The sequence below is a fragment of the Dendropsophus ebraccatus genome, chromosome 1 (assembly GCF_027789765.1).
Source record: "Dendropsophus ebraccatus isolate aDenEbr1 chromosome 1, aDenEbr1.pat, whole genome shotgun sequence".
NCBI classification, from domain to species: Eukaryota; Metazoa; Chordata; class Amphibia; order Anura; family Hylidae; genus Dendropsophus; species Dendropsophus ebraccatus.
The window spans coordinates 144,580,783-144,604,368 of NC_091454.1; the positions used below are offsets into that span (position 1 = coordinate 144,580,783).

Genomic DNA, 23,586 nt, shown 5'->3' on the forward strand with positions numbered 1-23,586 from the left:
GTGACGAATCACATACCTGACGTCACACTGACTCCTCAGCACGCCCCTCCAGACAGCTCTACGTCATCACCTCCCTTCTCCCGTCTGACGGAACGTTCCTCTCTCGGCCGCCAATCGCTGCCACTCTCTCTCCTTCAGAGCCTGGCTATCCAGAGAGAGGCTGGAGATCCATTTCAGCCAATGGACGAGCTCAAATCGTAGCCAATGGGCGGGCTTTGATTTACCTAGACACTACAATTCCCGGCATGACTTGCTGCAAATATTCGAGGCATGCGCAATAAAGAAAAGGCGATATAGTGTCTGAAAGCCTTTGTTATTTGGTCAAAGAACGCAAGAACACAACGTTATTGCCTTTGCTATGCCGTAACTAGACGCCGTATAGCCGCTGTATTGACGCGCAGCCGCAGAGGGGCAGGGTACTGAGCAGACGTCTTCACCACGCACGACGTATTGCTTTACGTTGTCACCGGTTGCTAAGGAGCGAGCGCGGCTGTAGAAGCGGAGCAGCTGGTAAACTACGTATACATTATTTGTGTTTGTATTGTATAAGGTGTGCATGTTCCGGGGCTGTGTACTGCAGGTGACCATGAGGGTGAAAGGATGGGCGCTGTATAACAATGGCTTCATCTCAACAGTGCTCATATACTCTATACATTGCACTACCGGGGCTCTGCTACCATACAGGCTCACTGCAGCTTCACCAAAATCTGTTTTGTTTCAAAAAGGTCTTGCGCAAAGCAGGCATACTACCAGAAAGCAACCATATGATGCGATTAATGTGATGTCATCACCTTATCAAGTGACGCATCCTCCATGACCTCAGGCTGGAGGTCAGTGTCTGTATAGATGGCCTCATAATCTGTGGATGATGTCATCACACGACACTGATGACGTTGTGGCTAGAGATGAGCAGACTTTTCGAATTTCATGTTCGTGAGAACCAGAACAATTGGCGTCGGATTCCCGCTGTCTGCTCGCTCAGTGCAGCGGGTAGATACCTCCTAAGGAACGCCTGGAAAACTAAGCCATTGGCATTGATGGGCGTTCCTTAGGAGGTATCCACCCGCTGCACGGAGCGAGCAGACAGCGGGAATCCGACGCCAATTGTTCTGGTTCTCACGAACATGAAATCCGAAAAGTCTGCTCATCTCTAGTTGTGGCATCACATGACCATATATTTACATTAGAAACTGAGTGCCTGATGCTTGTAGGCAGTGCAGAGCTTTCTTCTTATTTGTAAAAGAGATCAGAGAGGGATAAAGCACCATAAGGAAGGACTTGCCTGCTCCCCCTGCCCTCTCAGCCACTGCAACCAGTGATTAGTGGGGGCCACTCACTGCTACAACCAGTGACTAGCGGAGGCCGCTCCCCACTACAACCAGTGACTAGCGGGGGCCATTCACCCCTACAACCAGTGACTAGCGGGGGCCACTCACCTCTACAACCAGTGACTAGCGGGGGCCATTCACCACTACAACCAGTGACTAGTGGGGGCCACTAACCACTACAATCAGTGACTAGCGGGGGCCACGCACCGCTACAACCACTGACCAACTAGATGGGAAAAAGAGTTTGCTAGGGGCTGCTCACCATTACAACCAGTGACTAATAAAATAGGACAATACAGCTGGCTTGTAGTTGTAAATGTATTACGAGGGGAGTGGTACTCTATCTGATTCATAGTGAGTGCCTCAGAATGAAGAATTACTAGAGAGGCACGTTTCTTCCTACATATTCCCATAAGACTTTAGGCTATGCTCACATGTGGTATGAGACCGGCCGGGTCACGGAACGGCCGGTCTCTGAAAAGTTCATCCCTACCGCTACTGCAGTACCCTCTGGATGATCTTTGGCACCACTGTGTTCTGATGCGGGCGCATCCGCACGCTCCATAGTGTGCACTGACAGGGTTTTCTGCGGCCGCTATTCAATACTATGTGTATACACTCCGGCCGGGATCCCCTCAGCCTGCAGCACAACTTAAGTTCCGTACTAATCATTTTGTGTGAACATGGCCTTAAAGTGCAAATTGATCTATGTTACAGTATTATCTACTCCCTGTGAATGTACTAAAAAGTAGCTGTATAGCACTGCTGCTATAGAGCATGACAGGCACACCTCCACCTATCCACAAGGTAAATGTGTCCACTGGGGCTCCCACCCTTCATGAGAACAGGGGGTGCTATGTCTCTGTCATGAAGCGTTCGCAGCTTGGAGTGGAGAGACGCAGCTCACACTGGGGATCAGGTTGTCGAGGCAACTGTCTCATGTTCTGATGAAAACTGCATTACAACCTGAAGCAACATCTGCTCCTCATGTCATTCTGGCTGAGAGACATGATGAGGAGACATGATGTGTACAGAATTACAGGCATACTTGTAGTGTGGAGATATATACAGTGATATAAATGAAGTTTCTGTATATAGACTCACAGACATGATGGTGAGATGCTGCCGTATATAGACTGACAGACATGATGGTGAGATGCTGCTGTATATAGACTGACAGACATGATGGTGAGATGCTGCTGTATATAGACGGACAGATATGATGGTGAGATGCTGCTGTATATAGACGGATAGACATGATGGTAAGGTGCTGCTGCCTGTAGACTGACCGGCATAATACTGGTATACTATTATATATAGAATGGCAGACCTGAAGCTGTCATGATGCTGACTGTAGACTGGGAAATGCACATATAGGGATATTTCCCTTAATTTAGTAGATCATGGAGTCTTCAAATTCTCTCAAAAACCGTGACGTCACAAATCAGGTGTAATTCCTATGGAGTGTCTAGCAGGGGGCGCAGTATATGTAGAAGTCTATGGACTTTATTGAAGTATATGGAAGAGTATGTAATTTAAAAACTACACTTTATTAATGTACTATGTATATGGAATAATTTGGGGAGCAAGGATAGTTGCTCCCCAAATGGAAGGCACGGAGCAGGGAAGGAGAGAGGTGCCAGTGCATCTAACTACCTCCTCCCTCACTGCTTGGTGCAGTGAAATAGACACTACTACTCCTCCCATAATCTGGTCATAGTATGAGCAGATGATGGGAGGAGTAGTACTAGGGAGATCCCCAGCACCAAGCCCCCCCTCAGCCGACACCCCCACAGCCGCCGTCAGTAACCTTCCAGATCTGGTCCCCCTCACCAACCCCCCAGCCTCCTCCACTGCCGCCCCTGCGTCCTGCCGACCGGCATTGATCTGGCAGTCCGGGACGGCAGGGAAGTGAGTGGACATGTGGCAGTGGGGGAGGCTGGGGGGTTGGTGAGGGGGACCAGATCTGGAAGGTTACTGGCGGATGTTGGGTGGGGGTATGTCGGCTGAGATGGAGGTCTTGGTGCTGGGGATCTCCCTGGTATTACTTCTCCCATGATCTGATAATACTATGAGCAGATGATAGGGGGAGTAGTAGTGTCTATCTGCCCAACTGCACCAATCAGGGAGGAGGTAGTTAGATGCACTGGCACCTCTCTCCTTCCCTGCTCGGTGCCCTCCATTTGGGGAGCAAGTGTCCTTGCTCCCCAAATTATTCCATACACATAGTCCATTAATAAAGTGTAGTTTTTACATTACATTACATACTCTTCCATATACTTCAATACAGTCCATAGACTTCTACATTTACTGTGCCCACTGCGGGACACTCCATAGGAATTACACCTGATTTGTACCGTGTTTTTTGAGAGTATTTGAAGACTCCATAATCTACTAAATTAAGGGAAATAGCCCTATATGTGCATTTCCCGTAATTAGTGTACATTAGGAATTTGTCTAACTTTCCATTAGTAATAACATATTAAAAAATACTTTTGACTGGAGTTGTCCTTTTAAAACATAATAATCGGACAACGCCATTAATGTAATTTAAAATGGAAGAACCTATTTCATATTTAGCATAGGCATGGAAAATACCACCATGTACCAGTAGTACATGCAAATTTGGGACTCTGTTACAGGCCTTCCACGTCCGTGTTCCGTATAAATGCAACTTTAGGCTTAGTGGGTGTATGTGTCACTACGTTGCCCTGTAGATCAGGACCTGGCTGCAGTTTGTATGTTTTCTGTCTGGTTCCTGGGACACGTGACTCACAGGAAATGATGCAGTCTGGACCAGAATTTGGGTCAGACCCTGGATCTATTGTTTGAGGCACACAATCAAGTGAGCATAAGGTAGGGAAGGAATTTCTTTTGGCCATGTTCTCCACGGAAATCTGGGGGACTGCTGTTGTGCTGTGTTCCAGTTCCATCATGACTTTGCAGAGCTTTGACCGGGATGAAAGCTGTGTTTTCCAGACTTGGATGCGCACAGTAATACCTTTGGAGATATTGGATGAGATTTATTGATTTGTAGTAGACAAAAATCGGACACATTTTTGTCTCAGACAGATAACAACCAATTCCAACCCATTTTGAGTAACGAAAGCTGAGCTGTGATTGGTTGCTATTTGTCTGAGACAAAAATGTGTTAGATTGATAAATGACTCCCGTCTCTATATTGGTGTCTATCAGTTACCAAAATTAGAAATCTAAATCCAATCCAATGTTTGGTGTGATCAACCTCTGCCTTTAAAGGGGTAAAGAATTATTCACAGAATAACACACATTACAAAGTTATACAACTTTGTAATGTATGTTATGTCTGTGAATGGCCCCCTTCCCCGTGTCCCACCACCCCCACCCGTGTACCCGGAAGTGTGGTGCGCTATACATTACCTGTCACGTGCCGACCCCCGTCTCCGATCTTCAGTCAGTGACGTCTTCTTCGGCCGGCTGGCGAACAGCTCTGACTGTCCTGAATGCCAGCTGCCCTCTGCAGCGTCATCCGACAGTCAGTCGGAGCTGTTCGCAGGCCGGCCGAAGAAGACGTCATCAATTCTCCTAGTTACACTTGCAGATAGTTTCTGAATGAACTAGGGAGAGTTGTTCTGAAGAACTAAGCACAAATCTTCTTTGGATGTCACTTCTTAAATCCTTCTGTCTCTTCATGTAATCTCAGGGCTCTGTCAGGGCCAAATCATCACCTCCAGGGCTCCTTGTTCTTCATTATGCTGAAGATAGTTATTAAAATGCCTTACTATGTAAACTAGAGATGTATGAGCATACAGTAATAACAAAGCAAATCACTTTGCTAGCTCGGCAGTTGGGTTATCAGCCGCCTACCTTTTAACTCAGTGCCACTCCGCACGGTCTGGGTAAGTTGGAAAAGCTGGATCCAGTCCTGAGAAACTGGGAGAAGATTTGCTTTGTTATTACTGTATATTTGCTCAACTTGTCTTACACAAATATTTTTGCACCGCAAGGCCTCCGTGACAGGATATAATTGCTATAAAAAACCTGAAATAAGAAAAGACCCCAAAAATACACAAGGCTTCTGTCATATCTGCGGCCTGTGGTTGAGTCAGGGGACGCACTGCGGCCACATATGGGGGATTTCTAGAAACATTGGAGTTAGGGGAATAAATATTGAGTTCTATTTCTCATTTAATATTTGCTGTGTTAGAGAAAAAAATGGATTAAAATGCAATATCTGCCAAAAAATTTAAATTTTAAATTTCCCCTGCAACTTGCTTAAATTTCTGTGAAACAACTAAAGGGTTAATACACATATGAAATGTTACTTTGAATACTTTGAGGGGTGCAGTTTTTACAGTAGAGATTTATGGGGGTAACTTACATACAGGCCCCACAAATCCACTTCAGAACTGAACTGTTTCCTAATAAAATCAGAATTTGAAATTTTCCAGAAAATTTGAAAAATCGTTGCAAAATTTCAAAGCCCTCTAACATCCTAAAAAGTTAAAGGACGTTCCCCATAAAGTAGACATGTTGTAGATGTTAATAAATACTAAAGTGCCTAGCGCAAGTAAACATGTACTGTAGTACTATAAGTGCAACAATAGGTCTCTTTTTATATAATTGCACGCTGTATGTCCCTATAAATTGGATAAAAAAGAAACTATAAATACTAAAGTGCCAAGCATAGATATTATGAACTGTAGTACTTAAAAAGGCAATGATAAAACTCTTTTTATAGTTGTATGCTAGATATCACTGTGAGACAGATAAAAGTACCTGTAGAAATCGTGCAGTAAAAACTTCATAGGCGTAGTAGTCCTCCAATGTTGGTGGTAATGGCAGACTGGTATGTTGGCAATGCTCCAAGGTCCAATGATGGTGCAGAAATGTGCATTACTTTTCCCAAGCTGTTTGGATAGGGATGCACTGGCCGGCGGCTAATCCCCCCCCAAGAAAAAAAGGTTTACAGAACCGAATGACGTCACTCTCTCCCTCTACAGATTCCCGTAGAGACTCAAAAACCAACACGTTTCAGCAAAGTAAAGCGTTTGCCTTCGTCAGGGTTGCCACCAGCCTCCCTGTCATAATGACAGTCTATGGGAGGCTCTCAGCACTGAAGAATGAACATGTACTCTCTCTCTTTCATCTATTTTAGGTATTTAATAAGCCTAAAAGCAAAATAAATATGTAAATGCGCTACATAAATTTTTGTAGTCTTGTGATTAGAGATGAATGAGCCTCGAGAACACTTGTGTTTGTCCGTGCATCATTTGGTTATCTGTGGCTTAAAAAAATGGATGCTGGCCTAAGGCTGCCTAGAAAAAATGGATACAACTATTGGCTGTATCCATGTTTTCCAAGAACCGCTAGGGCTGCATCCAACATCTTCAGGCATCGGTAATCGAATGCATCGCGCTTGGGTTCGGAGAGACATAAGTGTGCTCAAGGTTCACTTATCTCTAGTTATGATTTAAGTGGAGGTGTAGTCATTCTTATTCTCATTTCCTTAGTCTGCGTGAGGTCATAATTTTTTAAGAAGAGGCCTTAGCTACATGTTAATCCTCCGAATCTGACAGTCGGGAATTTGATTTACCCAAACATACAGTTACAGGAAAGAATCTGATGTCCTCAGAGTATGAGGAAAATGATGAAGATATGCATTCCCTTCTGAAAGCTGTATAAAGTACCCCAATCCCTTGCAAAACTTAAAAAAAAATGGTAATTTTTAACAAAATCAACAAATCATTTTTTTATTTTTTTTTTGCTGAAGATACTAAAGGGGAAATTTATTACTGATGTTCCATGGAGAAGGTGCAGATTGTGACCTTCTTCCTGGCATATGCCTGCTGTAAACCCGCGTGCCTGATGAGGTGGCGTGGCAAAGTGGAGAGGAGGCATGCCTCATTTATCAAGGTTTATGTCTGGAAACGTGTAAATCGGGCAAAAATTTGTGTAAATTTTTACACCATTGCTGCCAAGGGTAGGAGATTCATTAAGAGATGCACGCCTTTTAATGAATCCTACGGAGTGAATGGAGCAGGGCTTTATCTAAGACTGGTGTACATGTACACCAGTCTTGATAAATGTCCCCCTACGATTTTTTTTTTAATCTGAAGTTTGATATTCAAGAATCGCAGCAGAATTCGCAGTGTGGAATCCGCTGCGTTCTGGTTTGTGTGAAGGTACCAACAAAACACAACAATCACTGAACTCAGAGAGAACAGTGAAAAATTTCAATGGAGTACGCTTAGTCTCCATTGATTGTCCCATACAAAATTTGAATATGCAAAAAAGGGGTCCGTGGAGCCTCAGTTATGAGTCTCAAAACACGGGAATAGCCAGATATCCCTCTCTCCAGAGAAGGAAGCCCATTGCCAAGGGGTGCCTCCTAGTAGGGAGAGTACCAAACCACCCTGATACATAGTCCCTCAGGTCCTCACTCTGTTGCGAGCTTTGGGACCTAAATAGGGAAACACCAGGGTGGCCCCTGTAAGTCAAAGTCTAACTCTGTGGCGAGTATAAAGACATAAGACAAGGGTTACCAAGGCTAGGCATCCATCCACAGACTCTCCCCACTAGGAGGCACCCCTTGGCAATGGGCTTCCTTCTCTGGAGAGAGGGATATCTGGCTATTCCCGTGTTTTGAGACTCGTAACTGAGGCTCCACGGACCCCTTTTTTGCATATTCAAATTTTGTATGGGACAATCAATGGAGACTCGTAAATGAGTACTCCATTGAAATTTTTCACTGTTTTCCCTCAGTTCAGTGATTGTTGTGTTTTGTTGGTCTATTTATCATTGCCCCAGTAGCCAGAATCCTGCTCCACACTGACGAGGGGCAAATACCCCGAAACTGCAGTCTGTGGATGGATGCCTAGCCTTGGTAACCCTTGTCTTATGTCGTTATACTCGCCACAGAGTTAGACTTTGACTTACAGGGGCCACCCTGGGGTTTCCCTATTTAGGTCCCAAAGCTCGCAACAGAGTGAGGACCTGAGGGACTATGTATCAGGGTGGTTTGGTGCTCTCCCCACTAGGAGGCACCCCTTGGCAATGGGCTTCCTTCTCTGGAGAGAGGGATATCTGGCTATTCCCGTGTTTTGAGACTCGTAACTGAGGCTCCACGGACCCCTTATTTGTGTGAAGGTACCCTAAGGCTACATTTACACATTAATTGCTCAGTCCATAACTACAGACAATGTACTACGTTACAGACTTCGGAGTTCCTGGCATTATCGTTCATTATTAACTTAATTCTCATTTCTAATTTTGTCCCCGATGGGAAGATCACCTCTTTTTTTTTTTTTTTTGTATGTCTAAAGTTGTAGAAGCTGTGTCTCTCCACTCATTGTTGGTAATAGTGTGTATTTCGACTAGAGACTTGTTACAGGTTGTGACCACAAAGGTCTGTTCTGGATCCTGTTTTTTTTTTTAATGTTTGTAAGTGACGTAGGAGAAGGTTGGTAGGTAAGGTTTGTCTGTTTTCTGATGATACACATTGTGTAAGAGGGTTAATATTCCTGGAGGTGTCAGTAATATGGAAAATTAGATATGTGATCCAAACAATAGAAACTGCAGTTCAATGTTTCTAAATGTAAAATAATGCACTTAGGGGAAAAATATTTTGAGTATTGTATTAGCAGTTCTGTGTTAACACTGATAAGGCTTCAGGAGAAATGATTTCTGATAGCCTAGAAGTAATATTACCCCCCCCCCCCCCTATGTGCAGTTCTCTGCACCCTGCTTAAGCTTGTATATTTGATATATACCTGTATAAAAATTGTCTATGTTCTTTTTCTGCTCTAAAATCGTTTAACTTATTCAGTGAACAGTGTCACCTAAGCGGGGCTTAACGGCACTTTTAGGAAGAGGGCCCAGCTGCCATGAAAGGTGACACTGTCAGCCAATGAAATGAAAAGACACGGAGAGCGATTTTAGGATAAAGGAGACACAGACAAATTTTATACAGGTATATATTGAATAACTGAAACAGCATCAAATCTACTGCGGATCCTGCACATGTGAATGCACCCTTAATCACTACACTGTTTTTCGGAGATTAAAACCGTTTCCCTGCGCCCAGCATAATACTGATCCATCATGCTTGGTGGGGAAACACTCCATTACATGGCTTCCCCGTCCATAGGGCACGTATTCTATGGGATGTGTAAATAAGCCCTTAGGGTGCCTTCACACACACCGGATCTGCAGCATATCCGCAGCAGATTTGATGGTGCAGATTTGATGCTGTGTTCAGTTATTTAAATCAAATCCACTGCGCCCCATTGCACTCCTTAATGCTGACTTAAAATTATTCACCAAAATACTTGACACACGACTGTCCTTATGGCTCCCTCAGCTAATTGACAAAGATCAAGTGGGCTTCATCTCATGCCGCCAGGGGGGAGATAACACTAGACGAGTTATAGATCTAGTTGATGCAGTGCAAAAGGAAAGAGGCTCAGCATTGCTGTAGAGTCTTGACGCGGAAAAGGCCTTTGATTGCCTGGGGTGGCCATTCATGCTCAGAGTGTTGGAAACATTTGGCATAGGAGGGGCTTTCCTCATCAGCGATTCTTCCCCGTCTGCGACTATCAAATTCCCCCACCCACTATCCAATCTCATCTCCATACATAATGGCACAAGGCAAGATTGCCCACTGTCATCCCTCATATTTGTCTTATGTATCGAACCCCTGGCGGCAGCGATACGACAACACCCAGACATCCATGGCATTCAAGTTAGGGGGGTTGACTTCAAACTCTCCCTATTCGCAGATGACGTTCTACTAACACTCACGCAACTACATATCTCTTTGCCTAATCTACATAACCTTCTAGCCTGCTTTGGTCATCTCTCGGGGTATAAAATTAACACACTTAGGGTGCGTTCACACCTACAGGATCTGCAGCAGATTTAATGCGGTGTTCAGTTATTTAAATGAAATCAGCTGCAGATCCTGAAGGTGTGAACGCACCATTAAGACGGAAGCCCTGGCCATTAACTTGCCGGAACCCTTATTAACCAATGTGAAATCAAATTATAATTGGAAGGATCATTCTCTTAAATATCTTGGGATACAGATATCTAATTCATATTCGTCACTTTACTCCCATAACTTCCCCAAACTCTTTGCGGAGATACGTACCTTAATGGATAAATGGCATACACTACCCCTATCATTATTAGAGAGAATAGCAGCGGTCAAGATGACACTGCTCCCGAAATTAGTCTACTATTTTGAGACCTTACTGAACCAGGTCCCTCTAAGTGCGCTCAAATCCATACAAGCTGCCATTCTCCGTTTTGTTTGGGCTCGTAGACGTCAGAGTAGCTAAAACCATCCTGCAGGCCCCCAAATGGTGGGGGGGTCTTGCCCTCCCAGATGTGACCTGCTATTATTGGGCTGTACACCTGCGCAACATCCCGGCCTGGTCGGCGTTGCGGGCCTATTCAAAATGGATGATCATTGAGAAGCTCTGGATCGCCCCCACACACCCTAATTCCGTATTGTGGTCCACCTCTGACACTACCCTTCCATGCCCTCTCCTAGGCCCTATCGCCCACACTAACCGGACCTGGAATACCTGTATGCACAAATTCCCCCTCACGTCCCAGCGCTCTCCAATGACTTCATTCTTATTTAATCCAAAATTCCCAGATAGCCTCACCAGCGGAATGACGAAGCATTGGTACGCTAATGAACTATTCCGCTTTGCGCACATTTTGCACCCGTCAGATCGCACCCTGAGATCTTTTTCGAGTTTAGCCTCTGACTTTCATCTCCCTCTGACAACACAGTACCAGCACCTTCAGATTAAGCACTATATGGTGTCACTGTTTTCTTCCACTACGGTATCAGTTCCAACTGATTTTGAGAGACTTTGCAAAGCAGAGCCTTATTTCCGATATATATAGAATTCTAAAACAACCTTTGCCGGACACTGAAGTTAGGTACCCATATATGACCAAATGGGAAAATCTCTTTGGGAGACCGCTACCAATGAGCGTCTGGAAAATAATCTGGGATAGGGCCGCCAAAACTTCTCTATGTGTGACCTACAAAGAGAACCAATATAAAAAAATGTTCTTTTGGTACTATACCCCTGAGACCCTGCATGCTATGAACCCAACAATCTCTAATATTTGTTGGAGGTGTCAACGGGACCTGGGATCCCTTCCACATATCTACTGGACGTGCCCGTCCGTCACACCTTACTGGCACATGGTTAAAGGCTTGCTTAAAGAGGTCTCGGGCTTGGAAATCCCACTAGACCCAGTATTTTATGTATTTAAAGTGACACTGTCACCCCCTTTGTGCATTATGACATCTCTACACAGGTGTAAAGAGTAAATTTAGCGTTTTTCATACCTTATTTCATATCATACGTCATGGTGTTTGTTCAAGTAAAAAGTGATCTTTTATCAACTGCAGATTGTATTAAGTGCCTTGCGGCATTAGCGACACTTAACCCCGCCCACAACTGCACTGTTGGCCCCGCCCCTTGACGCCCATTGGTTGGCTGACGTAAAGGGGGTGGGGTCTAGACCTTTAGGCCAGCCTGTTCCAATGGTCGGCGAGGGGGCAGGGCCAACTGTGGTGTTGTGGGTGGGGCTAAGTGGCGCTAATGCTGTGATGCCCCGCCCACTTAACACAATCTGCAGTTGATAAAAGATGACTTTTTACTTGAACAAGCACCATGGTATAAGGTATGAAAACCGCTAAATTTACCCTTTACACCTGTGTAGAGATGTCCGAATGCAAAAAGGAGGTGACAGTCACTTTAATGTAACCTCTTAAGATAGGACGTTTTGTCTTGAAACTGCTGCTCCATGTCCTCACGGCTGTTAGATGCTTAATTGCTAAGTATTGGAAGCGCATTGCTCCTCCAACGAAGGAGGACCTCTGCATCCGAATCCTAGACGTGAGAAACATGGAGCAACTGACGGCTATGCTCGATAACAAAATGGAACACTTTAAGAAGGTCTGGCGCCTGTGGGACATATACTGGGAAGAGAAAAATGTCAATCATCAACCACCACCTCTGAGTCATCAACCCTAAAATCCAAAACATTGTCCCTTTCCTCCAATCCCCCCTTGTGCCCCCCTTGTTTGTCAAGTCTGGTCTCGGTGCCCCCCCCCCCCCCCTATTTGTTCACTATTGTTTACATCGTCAGATGATGTTTTATTTGAATTTTGAATTTACTGAAACTATGTTAACAATAGGCTTTTACACCCTATTGCCCAAACTTGGTATTACTGTGATATATCTCCACTTGCAGCTGTTTTCCGCTACTGTTACTTGTTTACCTTGTCTTTTTGAGTTATGTACCTTTTTTTCAAAAAATTTAATAAAAACACAATTATAAAAAAAAAAATCTGCTGCGATACAGTGTGTCTGACGCTACCCTTACACTGTAAGTGAGCATCGATCTGCGATACACAGCTTGATAATCATGGATGAGGGCTGCATCTTTAGCGATGTCCGTGCAGTCCTTGCTTTTACATTCTAAATAATAAAGATATATACTTACCCATGCAGTGTCCTGCTGTCGTATCCCCAAGTTGCCCTCTCAGAGCCTCCTGAAGCCTCTGTCATTCTTCCGAATCTCTCCCGAGCAGCCGAGTGTCTCTGATTAGACGCTCGGGAGAGCTTCAGGCATTCCCGGCGCAGTCAGTGTACGTTACACTGGCTGCGCCGGGAGCAGAGGAAAATACGTGCGGAGGCCGGGAACAGGCCCGGGTGAGTTAACTGTTTTTTTTTTTTTTTTAAAATGGTCGCCTTATACGGTGGGGATGCAGGCCATTCTTAAGCCCCCCCACCGTATGGGGCGACCATACCCGGCGTATAAGACGACCCCTGACTTCTGACAATATTTTTCGGGGTTAAAAAGTCGTCTTATACGCCGGAAAATACGGTATATTAGCATAGATATGTTTCTTCCGGCGATCGCTCCAGCTTGACTCTCCACCCATGCCATGGACTCCATTCTAGGTTTGGGAGGATTCTGTCGTCCACTCAACAAATTGACATGTCAATTCTTTGCGCGGATGGCGGAATGATGGCCTGACCATAGAATTTAGTCTATGGCGCAGGGTAAGTGGTGGATGTTATCCGCGAAGATTTTTCAGTGTGAACGCGTCCTTTGTATTGATTCCTCTGCCTTGCAGCTTATTGAAGTAAGGGAAGAAATTTATTTTTTCCCTCCAGAATATGCCTTTAGTATAATACTTTATATATATTTTTATATAATTTATAAGCAATACATAACCTGTGACTAACTGACTTCTTTCTTTGTATCTCAGGTTTGGAGGAAAGGAATAGCACTTTTTGGAGTTGCATAAGGTAAGACTTGTGTCCAGTGTCCAGTTGTAGAGCTTAAAAAAATGCTTAAAAACATGGAGTAATGCACTAGAGGAAGATATGCAGAAGTCACAGGACAGTCAGTATCGCAATCACCATGTAATGGTGCATTTACACAGACAGATTTATCTTATAGATTTTTTTAAACCGAAGCCAGGAACAGACTATAACCAGAGAACAGGCCATAAAGGAGAGACTGAAATTTCTCCTATTTTCAAAGCCATTCCTGGTTTTGGCTTAAAAAAATCTGTCAGATAAATCTGTCTGTGTAAAGGCACCCTTATATAAGGGTAATAGATAAATATTTCCCAGACATTGTAGAAAAAGAAAATATTCTACAAGCTAGGAGTAATTTACAGCCAAGATCGCCCAAATGGCTTGATACTAATGCCTTACCTACATACATGTTATATAAAACCTTACCCACTAATACCAGCAGTAGAGACCTGAAAGGAAGTGCATGATAATGTGACAGCGTGAAAGACTGTTTACACTAAGCGATCTGCGAATTTTTAGCGGAACAACTATTTTAGAACATGTTGAAAGATTAAAATGTACAATTTCTCGCTTGTCGCTTGATCGTTTGCTGTGTTTACACGAGCCGATTATCACTCAAATGAGATAGTTATCATGAAAATTAGAACGATAATCGTTCCATGTAAAGACACCATAAAGAAGAAGAAAAGGGTGTTCTGATGCCATACAGTTGTAGGAGATCAGAACAGGTGAGTATGGTTTGTTAGCTTTTGTTCTTTTTGCACCATGAGTGTCAAAACCATTGTGTAGTGCTGGAATATCCCTTTAAGTCACCTGATTAACCTCTTGTAAAAAAAAAACTTTTCTTGAGGTTGTGCTGACAGCATAAATCCTGAGATCAGCTCATTGTCTGGGCAATGGAGACATAAGATGTCTTTTTCAAGATCAGAAAACACATTTACAATTCTAAAGAGTTTTTCTCCAGGGGGTCCCCTATGATGGGTTGTAGTTCATAAAATATCTAGAAATGGCCACAGTAGACTATTTACTTGTTTTATTATGCTCTATTTACTCCCGAAATCGCAGCAGGCTTTGTATCAAAATGGCTCAAATGTGTGACTGAATTCACATATAAACCTCCATATCAGTATATGAAGACTTCCTGCTGGCTTTTTGATGTGTGAGCTTACTGTAGGATTTTAATAAGAATGTAACAGTCAAAGAGGACAGAAGGTGGTTATCTGTACATAAATGGAAATGATGGAAGATTCATGCTTTTTGTGTTAGATGATACAGAAGAATTGTTAACTGATACCCTTGCAGCTATGAAACCAAAGGAAGTCATGTAGGTTAGGTCAGTGAAAGGTTAGACGACTGTTCAAAAACATCCATCAGGAAGGCCTATATACTGCTGATGACAGCTGCTGCACTAGTACCTCAGTTGTCCAAGGAAATGGCAATATGCCATTGTAAAAGCAGGAAACAAGGAGCACTGTAGATGCAAGGATGGCTGCCACAAAATGTAAGGAAATGTCCAGAACTATAAGAGATGAAAACCGGACTAAAGGTGACCCATAAACTGTTAATGACCTGTTGTCTCTTGGTAGTATATTGTGAACAATGGACTTACTCAGAAGTAAACCTATAGAGGAAAGTCCTCCCAAAGCCCCTAAGCTAGAGAAATGTCAGAGTTCAGATTGGCAACACCACATATAAAAATTGGTTCTGTTAGATGTGTAGTGTCAGGTCACTCTACGAGAAGGTCCATGAACTTGCTCATCCTATTATCTGTAAAAAAAGATAGCAAGGTAGACAAATATATGTCCAGCATCAAAAAGATGTTTAAAACAAATGTACCATCGGGTACATTGCTTTGGGTTTTTTACCCTAGTTGGTTGCCCTTTTTATGAACTGCTGACCGGTTACCATGCGCGGCACCAGTCTTTTTGGGAGCAGCAGCCCGCACTGGGAGCAGGCATGCTGGCCCCCAGTTTGATGTTCTCCCCTCTGTTACGCCTCTCCATTTAATGTTGTAGGGCAGGCTGGTGCTCCGAAAAAGATTGTCACCGTGCACGGGAACCACTTGTCAATCCATTAAGATAAAGAGCCCAAAGGGATGTACCTGATAGTACATTTGCTTTAAATGGCTATTCCTCCGTGTCTCACTTTTAAAAATGGTGGGCAGTTATATGTACCTCTCACAGCCATATCAGCTGCTAAGGTGCATGTGTTGTGTTGACCACTAACCAGTTAGTGCATTGGAGCTCCATTTCAGAGGCATGGTGAGGAAGGGTTCCTTCTCCCCACCTGCCTTACAATTGGTTTTGCAAAGAAATAGCCATTACATGGCTCTGTAGATGGCAAAATTAAATTCAGTATTCTCCTCCAGTCCAAGGCAGGTAAAACAGGCGCAGGTCCAAGGGGTAATAGTGATATAAAATGTATTTAAAAAATTATGCCAGCGACACAAGGTGTTTCAACACCGGACCGGTCTCGAAATGCATTGTATCGCTGGCATAATGCTTATTTTATATCACTATTACCCTTTGGACCTGCGCCTGTTTTACCCGCCTTGGAGTGGAGGAGGATACTGATTGTCTTTAATCCGTGTGGGGATCAGTCGGGAGTGGCTGCAGTTCATTCACATGCTACCAGTAAGAGTTGTGCCTTACACCAGCACAACCTGCTCAGGTGAGAGTTCTATGTGCTTACTTTCACCACTTCAGCTCTGCCTGAATTACGCTATGAAGCGCTGTCTTTTAACAAGCATTGGCATTGTCCTTAGGGGATCATCTAAAATTTGTCCCAGCACTATGAAGCTGCCTGAAACCAAATCTGTCTTTGCCCATAGCAGCCAGCCACATCTTTGCTTTTTATATCTTTATAAGCTTTGGTAAAATTAACGCTGAGCTGTGATTGGTTGTATAAATTGTATGGTTATAAACAGTTTTTATATCTGCCAGAGTTTTCTAGTTTGTGTGGAAATAATATACAGTGCAATTCAAAAAGGCTGGCGCAAAAGGCCTGTAGTTAACATCAGCAAAACTGGCCTTATTGCCCATAGCTTTCATTTTCAACAGCCAGACTTGAAATGTGATGGCGGCATGAAAGCAAGAAAGCTTTTAGTGTAGGGATTTGCAATCGGGGTCTGTGGTGACAAAACCTTCAAAATAAAGTTGGTAAATGTGTTCCGTCTTAGTTATGGGAAATCTAATTCATTTTGAGGATTAGTTCACTATGATCTAGTTCATTTAAAAGAGTAGTTCAGAATATCAGCTCATTTAGTTCTTGAATTCATTATATCTCCAACTCTGGAGTACTGATAAGAAGTTACTAGAAACAGATCTTCTCTAATACACTGAGAACCTTCAGTGCTGGCTGCTTGGATGAGATATTATTGTGGCAAAATGATGACATTTGATTAGTTTTTTTTTTTTTTTTATTACAGTCACTTATACAACAAGCTCATAGTGTCATACTGAAGTCTGCATAATTATTTTATGTGCTATTTAGTATACTGCGCTACCCCTGATGTCCCTTCCAAAGCTGTCTGTGTCAGATGCGGTGCAGCAGCCTATAGCAGAGTGAGCTGTGATTGACCATTATCCCCGCTCACTGTTACGCTGTGCTGCAGCACTAATGAGCCGAGCTACTATCCTGTGCCTCAATAACCAACTGGGTGTTACTAATTAGGGGCGTATCCCTAAACTTTTTGACGTCATCCAATGAGAGCTGAGAATATCAGACTGTGTATGGACACCCCCAACTGGTAACACCCAGTTGATTAAATACTTATAATAGGACTGACAGAGGAACAGCACATCACAGACCTATAAGCAAAGCTATTCCAGTATTATTTCATGGGAAATACAGGTATTTTACTTAGTGTAACTGTCACTTAATTTATTTATTTTTTATTATTAATTAATTTAATTAATAGAAATTAATAGTACAAGTGATTTTAAGAAACTCTATGATAAATTTTATTAGGCAAAAAAAGCCTCTTTCCGTACTCAAAAAGCTGTTTTCCAGCCTACCCCCCCCCCCCCACCCCATTTCTTATCTGTGCAGGGCCGAGGGGGATGAGGGAGCAGGGAGAGCAGATAAGCAGCCCAGCATGGTGAGAGAAGATTGCACGATGTAGTGTAGCGTAGGAAAACAGCTTTTTGACTACAGAACAAAACTTTTGCTTAATAAAACCTATTAAGAGTTTCTTAAAATTGCTTGTATGCCGCTCTCCGCTTAAAAAAATTACATGTTAGTTCTTTGACCGGAGAGCGGCGGAGACTTGCAAGCCAACCCATTGACACACCGAGGCAGGTGGGGTTCCGCAGCTGTGAGCCCCGCCATGGAATTCCGCCTGATTTACTCAGTGTAAACATTCCCTAAACAGACAGAGCAGGAGTCGTGACAGATCCTCTTTTTAAATGTAAACTGGTTGCACCTATTTAGTTTATAGTATATAGCGGAAAACTTCAAAAAATCTTCAATACCATAGGTATGGAGGAAAAAAGAGATCTACGCTCCCCATAGCGCTGTCATCAGGGATCTAATGGAGTTCCAATATGTACTGCAGAAGAACGGGCAAATAATACTCAGTGTCCAACTTGATATCACTTTTTCACTTTATTCGTTCATGAATGCAGCATATAACATAGCTCACAGCTGATTTATTGCACTTCTTGTTTTTGGTCCCATAAAATTTCACATATTGCAATCCTTTTCTGGAAAGTCCTAGGTTATTGCACTGGGTTGTCATGTGCTAAGTTAACCTAATCCAACATTACATAGTTCTGTAGTGTAAAGTATCTTTGACAAGAATTGTCAATGGTAAAATATCTAGTCCTGTGAATAGTATTTTTGTGGGGAACATGTTCAGGGGTCATCGTACAGCCTTTTCGGATTTCACCTTTGATTGTTCTCCAGTTGCTGCTTCCTGTGTGTTGTACAATGCACAGCTGGAGGGCTGAGGAAGTCCTAGGAATAGGAAATCACTAATGTTACAATTTACAGATTAAGCAGAAAATAAATCCACAACTGTCATAGCCACTCAAGGGCCATGTTAACTTCATTCCAATATGGCCTTCATACTTTCTGCCATCTATGATTTTTCAATGCTCGACATATGGTACTGTTATTTCTAGCAGCTCCTCTTACAACCTAGTAACTGCTTCAGAGGAATAAGTAAATTTCCATTTACCATTACATCACCACACTGTGTTTACCCAGCATATGGTTTTATAAACCAGTGATTTTCAACCTTTTTTGAGCCGCGGCACACTTTTTTTACTTAAAAAAATCCCGGGGCACACCACCAACCAAAATGGCACAAAATGACACTAAAACAGTACATATTATACATATAGTTAATAATATAGATTCTAAATGTATTTATACTCAGTTTTTATCGCAGTCAAGCTTGAGAAGCCCAGCTCACATAGATATGTGGTTGAAAATGGGAGCAATGTCAAAATAGCTTTGTTGGCACCGCAGCACAGAGGATGTCAGGAGAGGAAGATGCTGATCTTATAGGGGAGGTTACAGCAGCACAGAGGATGTCAGGAGAGGAAGGTGCTGATCTTATAGGGGAGGTCAGGTCACAACCCCTCTCCCTCCCCCCATTAACATCTTGTTTTTTTTTTAACTTATTGCCCTTTATAAACATATGGCCATCTGGCCCCCCTATGCAGCCTGGCCCTGCCCCAATAATCATTGTGCGCTGGGCCCAGTTCTACTGCCAGGCAGCCTCCCCTCCCCCCAGCCCTAAACGGTCTGTCCATTTTCCGGCCCGGTCCGGGTCCCCCCAGTGCCTAATTCAACTTACATGTTAGACAAGCACAGGCCGCTCCTCTGCTTTGCTGTTCTGGGCTGCTCACCTCGTCTTCGCGTTGGGCGACGGACGGCGGTGCACGGTACAGCTGAGCTGATGCCAGATGTGCTTCACTCCCTGAGCTGATGCCAGACGTGCGTACGCACGCAGGGCAGGGGTCGGAGAGCTAAGTGCGGCGCCGTGGCGGACTTTACGGATAGCGCGATCAGGGGCCCACTCTGCTGCTGTGTAGTGTAGTGTAGTAAGACGAACTTTCCCCGCGGCACACCCGACCATGTGTAGCGGCACACTAGTTGAAAATCACTGTTATAAACAGTATAGCTGGGGGACTCATAGGTCTGTTATATTTCTAATAAAAGATATAGGTTTATGGCTTCATGGAGGGAGATTGCTGTTTAATACAAGAGGGTATATTGCTTTCTTATCTATTTTTGCTTTTGGGTTTGGTTTGTTTGTTCTATTTTTATTTTTTTTTATTTTTCTTAGATGGAAGAGGCTGCTTCTGTTGTTCCAACAAACAGTGGGGATGTTGAGGAATCCAAAGAGAATGTAGACCCACCATACCCAGAGTGAGTACTTTTTCTGTGTGTTAGCTGTGTCTGTGTGTATGTATGTTCATATATATATATATATATATATATATATATATATATATATATATATATATATATATATATATATATATATAATATGTATGTGTGTGTATATATATATATATATATATATATATATATTATAGAGAGAGAGAGTTATAAAAATAGAGAAATATTGTGTGTGTGTGTGTATATGTATATATATTTCATTCAGATTTCTTTAAATGTTATATAGTGAAAACTCTGTATGCGCATTGATAATAAAAGATATAGATGAAATAATATAAGAGCAAACTAGATGAATCATATGGTCTGTCTACTCTCAATCTATTTCTCTTTTTCTCTATCCTATCTATATTTTTTTTATTTATTTTTGTTATGGGCCTCAAGGCATTCTTCATGTTGTATACACTGATCTGTCATAACAGTAAACAAACTCATAGTAGAAATGAATAGCATCAATAAATTTGACAATGGCACCTGGCAAAAGTTTGGATGTACAATATAATGTATGTTTGTTCACACTGAGGAATATATATCCTACAAATTGATCAACACTGCAATCAAGTAGAGAAACAATTCTTTATTGCGCAAATGTAATAAAATTGTTTATATAAAATCACATACATCACTAGTTACTATATAGTACAGTATTTTATTACATTTGTGCAATAAAGATGAATGGTTTCTCTACTTTATTGTGGTGCTGATCAATTTGTAGGATATATATATATTGATTTTGGGTCTTAACGCCCTAAATGGTGTTATATTTTGAGGGTACAGCTATTTTTTTGGGTGTTCACACTGAGGAATAGGTGAGGTATTGAAGAGGAATTTTTCCTGAGCAGAATTTCCTCTCCTTGAGTTGGTGCGGAATTCTCTGTAAATTTCACAAAGAATTGCGGGCAGAATGTGGGAGGAGACCTAGACAATGTTGCAGAGGATGCTTGCAACACATATTCTGCTACATAAAGGTGGAAATTCAAAGCCCCATTGACTTCTATGGGATTTCTTTGGGGAATCCGCCCAAAAATTGACATGTCAATTCGATAGTGATGGTCCGTTGGCCATCACTCCGTGTAATAGGAGCAGTGGCAGCAAATCACCACTCTCTTCCATGGGCCACACGGAGAGCCCCTCCTACTGCTTTCCACGCCCCCCCCCCCCCCCCCCCCCCCACACACACACACACACTCCTTCCTTCTCGATGTCTGTACATGTAATAGCACAGTGGGGAACGGGGAACGAGGAACCAGCAAGCACTGATCTGACAGGTCAGCGTTCGGTTCTTTCTTAATATCGGGCCATGTGATATGGCCCTTAGGCAGCAAGTAGACAGCTAGTTCTTGATGGTGATGTATTGGAAGCTTAAAGCAGAACCTGTTCACTGATCGTCATATAACCATCATGTTCTTGCAGGTCCTTAAAGGGGTATTCCATCCAAGAGCTTAAAAATTTAATGCTCCCAAATCTAGCTGTTCTTGCTTAACTAGTACCCCTAAGTAGTTTGAGCCATCTCCCATCTTTCTAGCTGCCGCCATTCCTGAATTACAAGTTTTTCTAAAAGCTGGTCTATATCCAAGATGTCGCTGGCTGGGAAACAACATTTCCCAGCATTGCACCTTAAAGCCTAATGCCAAGTAACTGTCTCATCTTGTAGTATCTGCACATCGCTGGCTCGATCTGCTTCTGCTTTACACTGTAAACAAAATATCTATCAATCTTCATAGATTAGAACATAGGTGTCAAACTGTGGCCCTCCAGCTGCAAAACCACTATTCCCATCATGGACAGATACAGATACAGCTTTGTTCTTTAGCTGCCCTGGCATGATGGGAATTCTAGTTTTGCAACAGCTGGAGGGCCGTGGGTTTTACACCCCTGGATTAGAAAGAGAGAGATGAAACAACTGTGTTTCTTTTCCCCTATACTGCTAAGGGGGTGGTCACTGTTCTGTTTCCCCACCCCTTGGTCAGTTGCTCACTGATTGGTGTAATGTCAGTGGTGGGCAGGATTACAGATGAGGTGTTACCGCTTGCCTTTCAACAAAAGAGAGATCATTTGACTTTGGTCTCATAAGGGAGGAGGAGAACAGAGGAGCCTAGACAGAGTGGACCAGGAAGTGAGGATTTTTTGTACCTTTAGGGTGTGGGTCAGGATGTGCTGCAGACAAACGGCCCAAATTCGTGTAATATAAACCTGTTACAAACAAACTTAGATTTGGGGGGGGGTTGAACAGTGTTAAAGTTTTCTTAGGGTCCGTTCACACGTACAGGATCCGCAGCCACTTTGATGGCGCTGATTTGAAGCTGCAGATTTGCTGTGAATCTGCAAGTTCAAATCTGCTGCAGATCCTGTACGTGAGAATGCACCCTTAGGCTATGTTCACACTACGTACATTTCAGGCAGTATTTGGTCCTCAAGTCAGGTCCTCATAGCAACCAAAACCAGGAGTGGATTGAAAACACAGAAAGGCTCTGTTCACACAATGTTGAAATTGAGTGGATGGCCGTCATATAACATTAAATAACTGCCATTTCAATATAACAGCAGTTGTTTTAAAATAACAGCAAATATTTGCCATTAAATGACGGCCATCCACTCAATTACAACATTATGTGAACAGAGCCTTTCTGTGCTTTCAATCCACTCCTGGTTTTGGTTGCTATACAGCCTCAAATATACATAGTGTGAACCCAGCCTTAAAGGGGTTGTCAGCAAAAAAAAAAAAAAAAATTTAAATTAACTGGTGTCAGTAAGTTATATAGATTTTTAATTTACTTCTATTTGAAAATCTCAAGTCTTCCCGTACATATAAGCTACTATATATCCTGCAGGAAGTGTTGTTACTTTACATTCAGACCCAGTGGTCTCTGCTGACATCTCTGGCCAAGTAAAGAACTGTCCTGATCAGGAGAGGTTTTCTATGAGGATTTGCTGCTGCTCAGGACAGTTCCTGACTCGCCAGAGATGTCAACAGAGACCACTGTGTCTGATTGTAAATAAACAACACTTCCTGCAGGATATATAGTAGCTTATATGTATGGGAGGACAACCCCTTTAAGTGAAGTACCCCCTTAATACCCATAATAGCCATAGAATCCGCACTGCTAATAAAGGTCTGGCATCTTCACTGCAGTTCACTCTTTGGAGTTCCTGCTGAGTGCCAATGACCAGCTTTTTTTCCCCAGCTGGTAAAACATGCCTCAAACTTTACTTCTTCTTTAAAAGGTGCTGCTTTATAATTCCAGCTTCATAAATTCTAAAGTGTAGAACATTTTCTGTGCTGTTTTTTTTTCTTTCTTTATACGGGCATTTTGGCCAAAAATGTTTGCTGGTAGCTGAAAGATTGCATGGATACTGTGCCTGCTTCCCAGGCTCACCTGATAATTTTCCTTTGGGGCTGATGTGCAGCAGACAGAAGCAGAAGTGGCATCGTGGCAGGGTATAACTGGTATGTCTGCCTTGAGGAGGAAAGAAACTTTTTTTATTTTAAGATGACAACAAGCTGC

At 43.0% G+C, this 23,586-nt stretch overlaps 2 protein-coding genes across 4 annotated transcripts in view; one reads left to right on the forward strand and one right to left on the reverse strand.

The window, feature by feature from the left end:
• Positions 1–379, reverse strand: part of PEAK1 (pseudopodium enriched atypical kinase 1) — a 54,204-nt gene extending 53,825 nt beyond the window's left edge. Inside the window, exon 1 of the mRNA XM_069981259.1 lies at positions 17–379. The gene's annotated coding sequence lies outside the window, so the exon portion shown is untranslated. The remainder of the gene's footprint in view (positions 1–16) is intronic.
• The window catches only part of HMG20A (high mobility group 20A), a 30,937-nt gene continuing 7,391 nt past the window's right edge, over positions 41–23,586 (forward strand). For 2 of the 3 annotated variants that reach the window (XM_069981281.1, XM_069981290.1), the window contains exons 1-3: positions 41–510; positions 13,618–13,657; positions 19,968–20,050. In XM_069981281.1, coding sequence (XP_069837382.1) covers positions 19,968–20,050 — 83 coding nt within the window. In that variant the 5' untranslated portion in view covers positions 41–510; positions 13,618–13,657. The remainder of the gene's footprint in view (positions 511–13,617; positions 13,658–19,967; positions 20,051–23,586) is intronic. The other variant, XM_069981273.1, reaches the window with a different exon arrangement.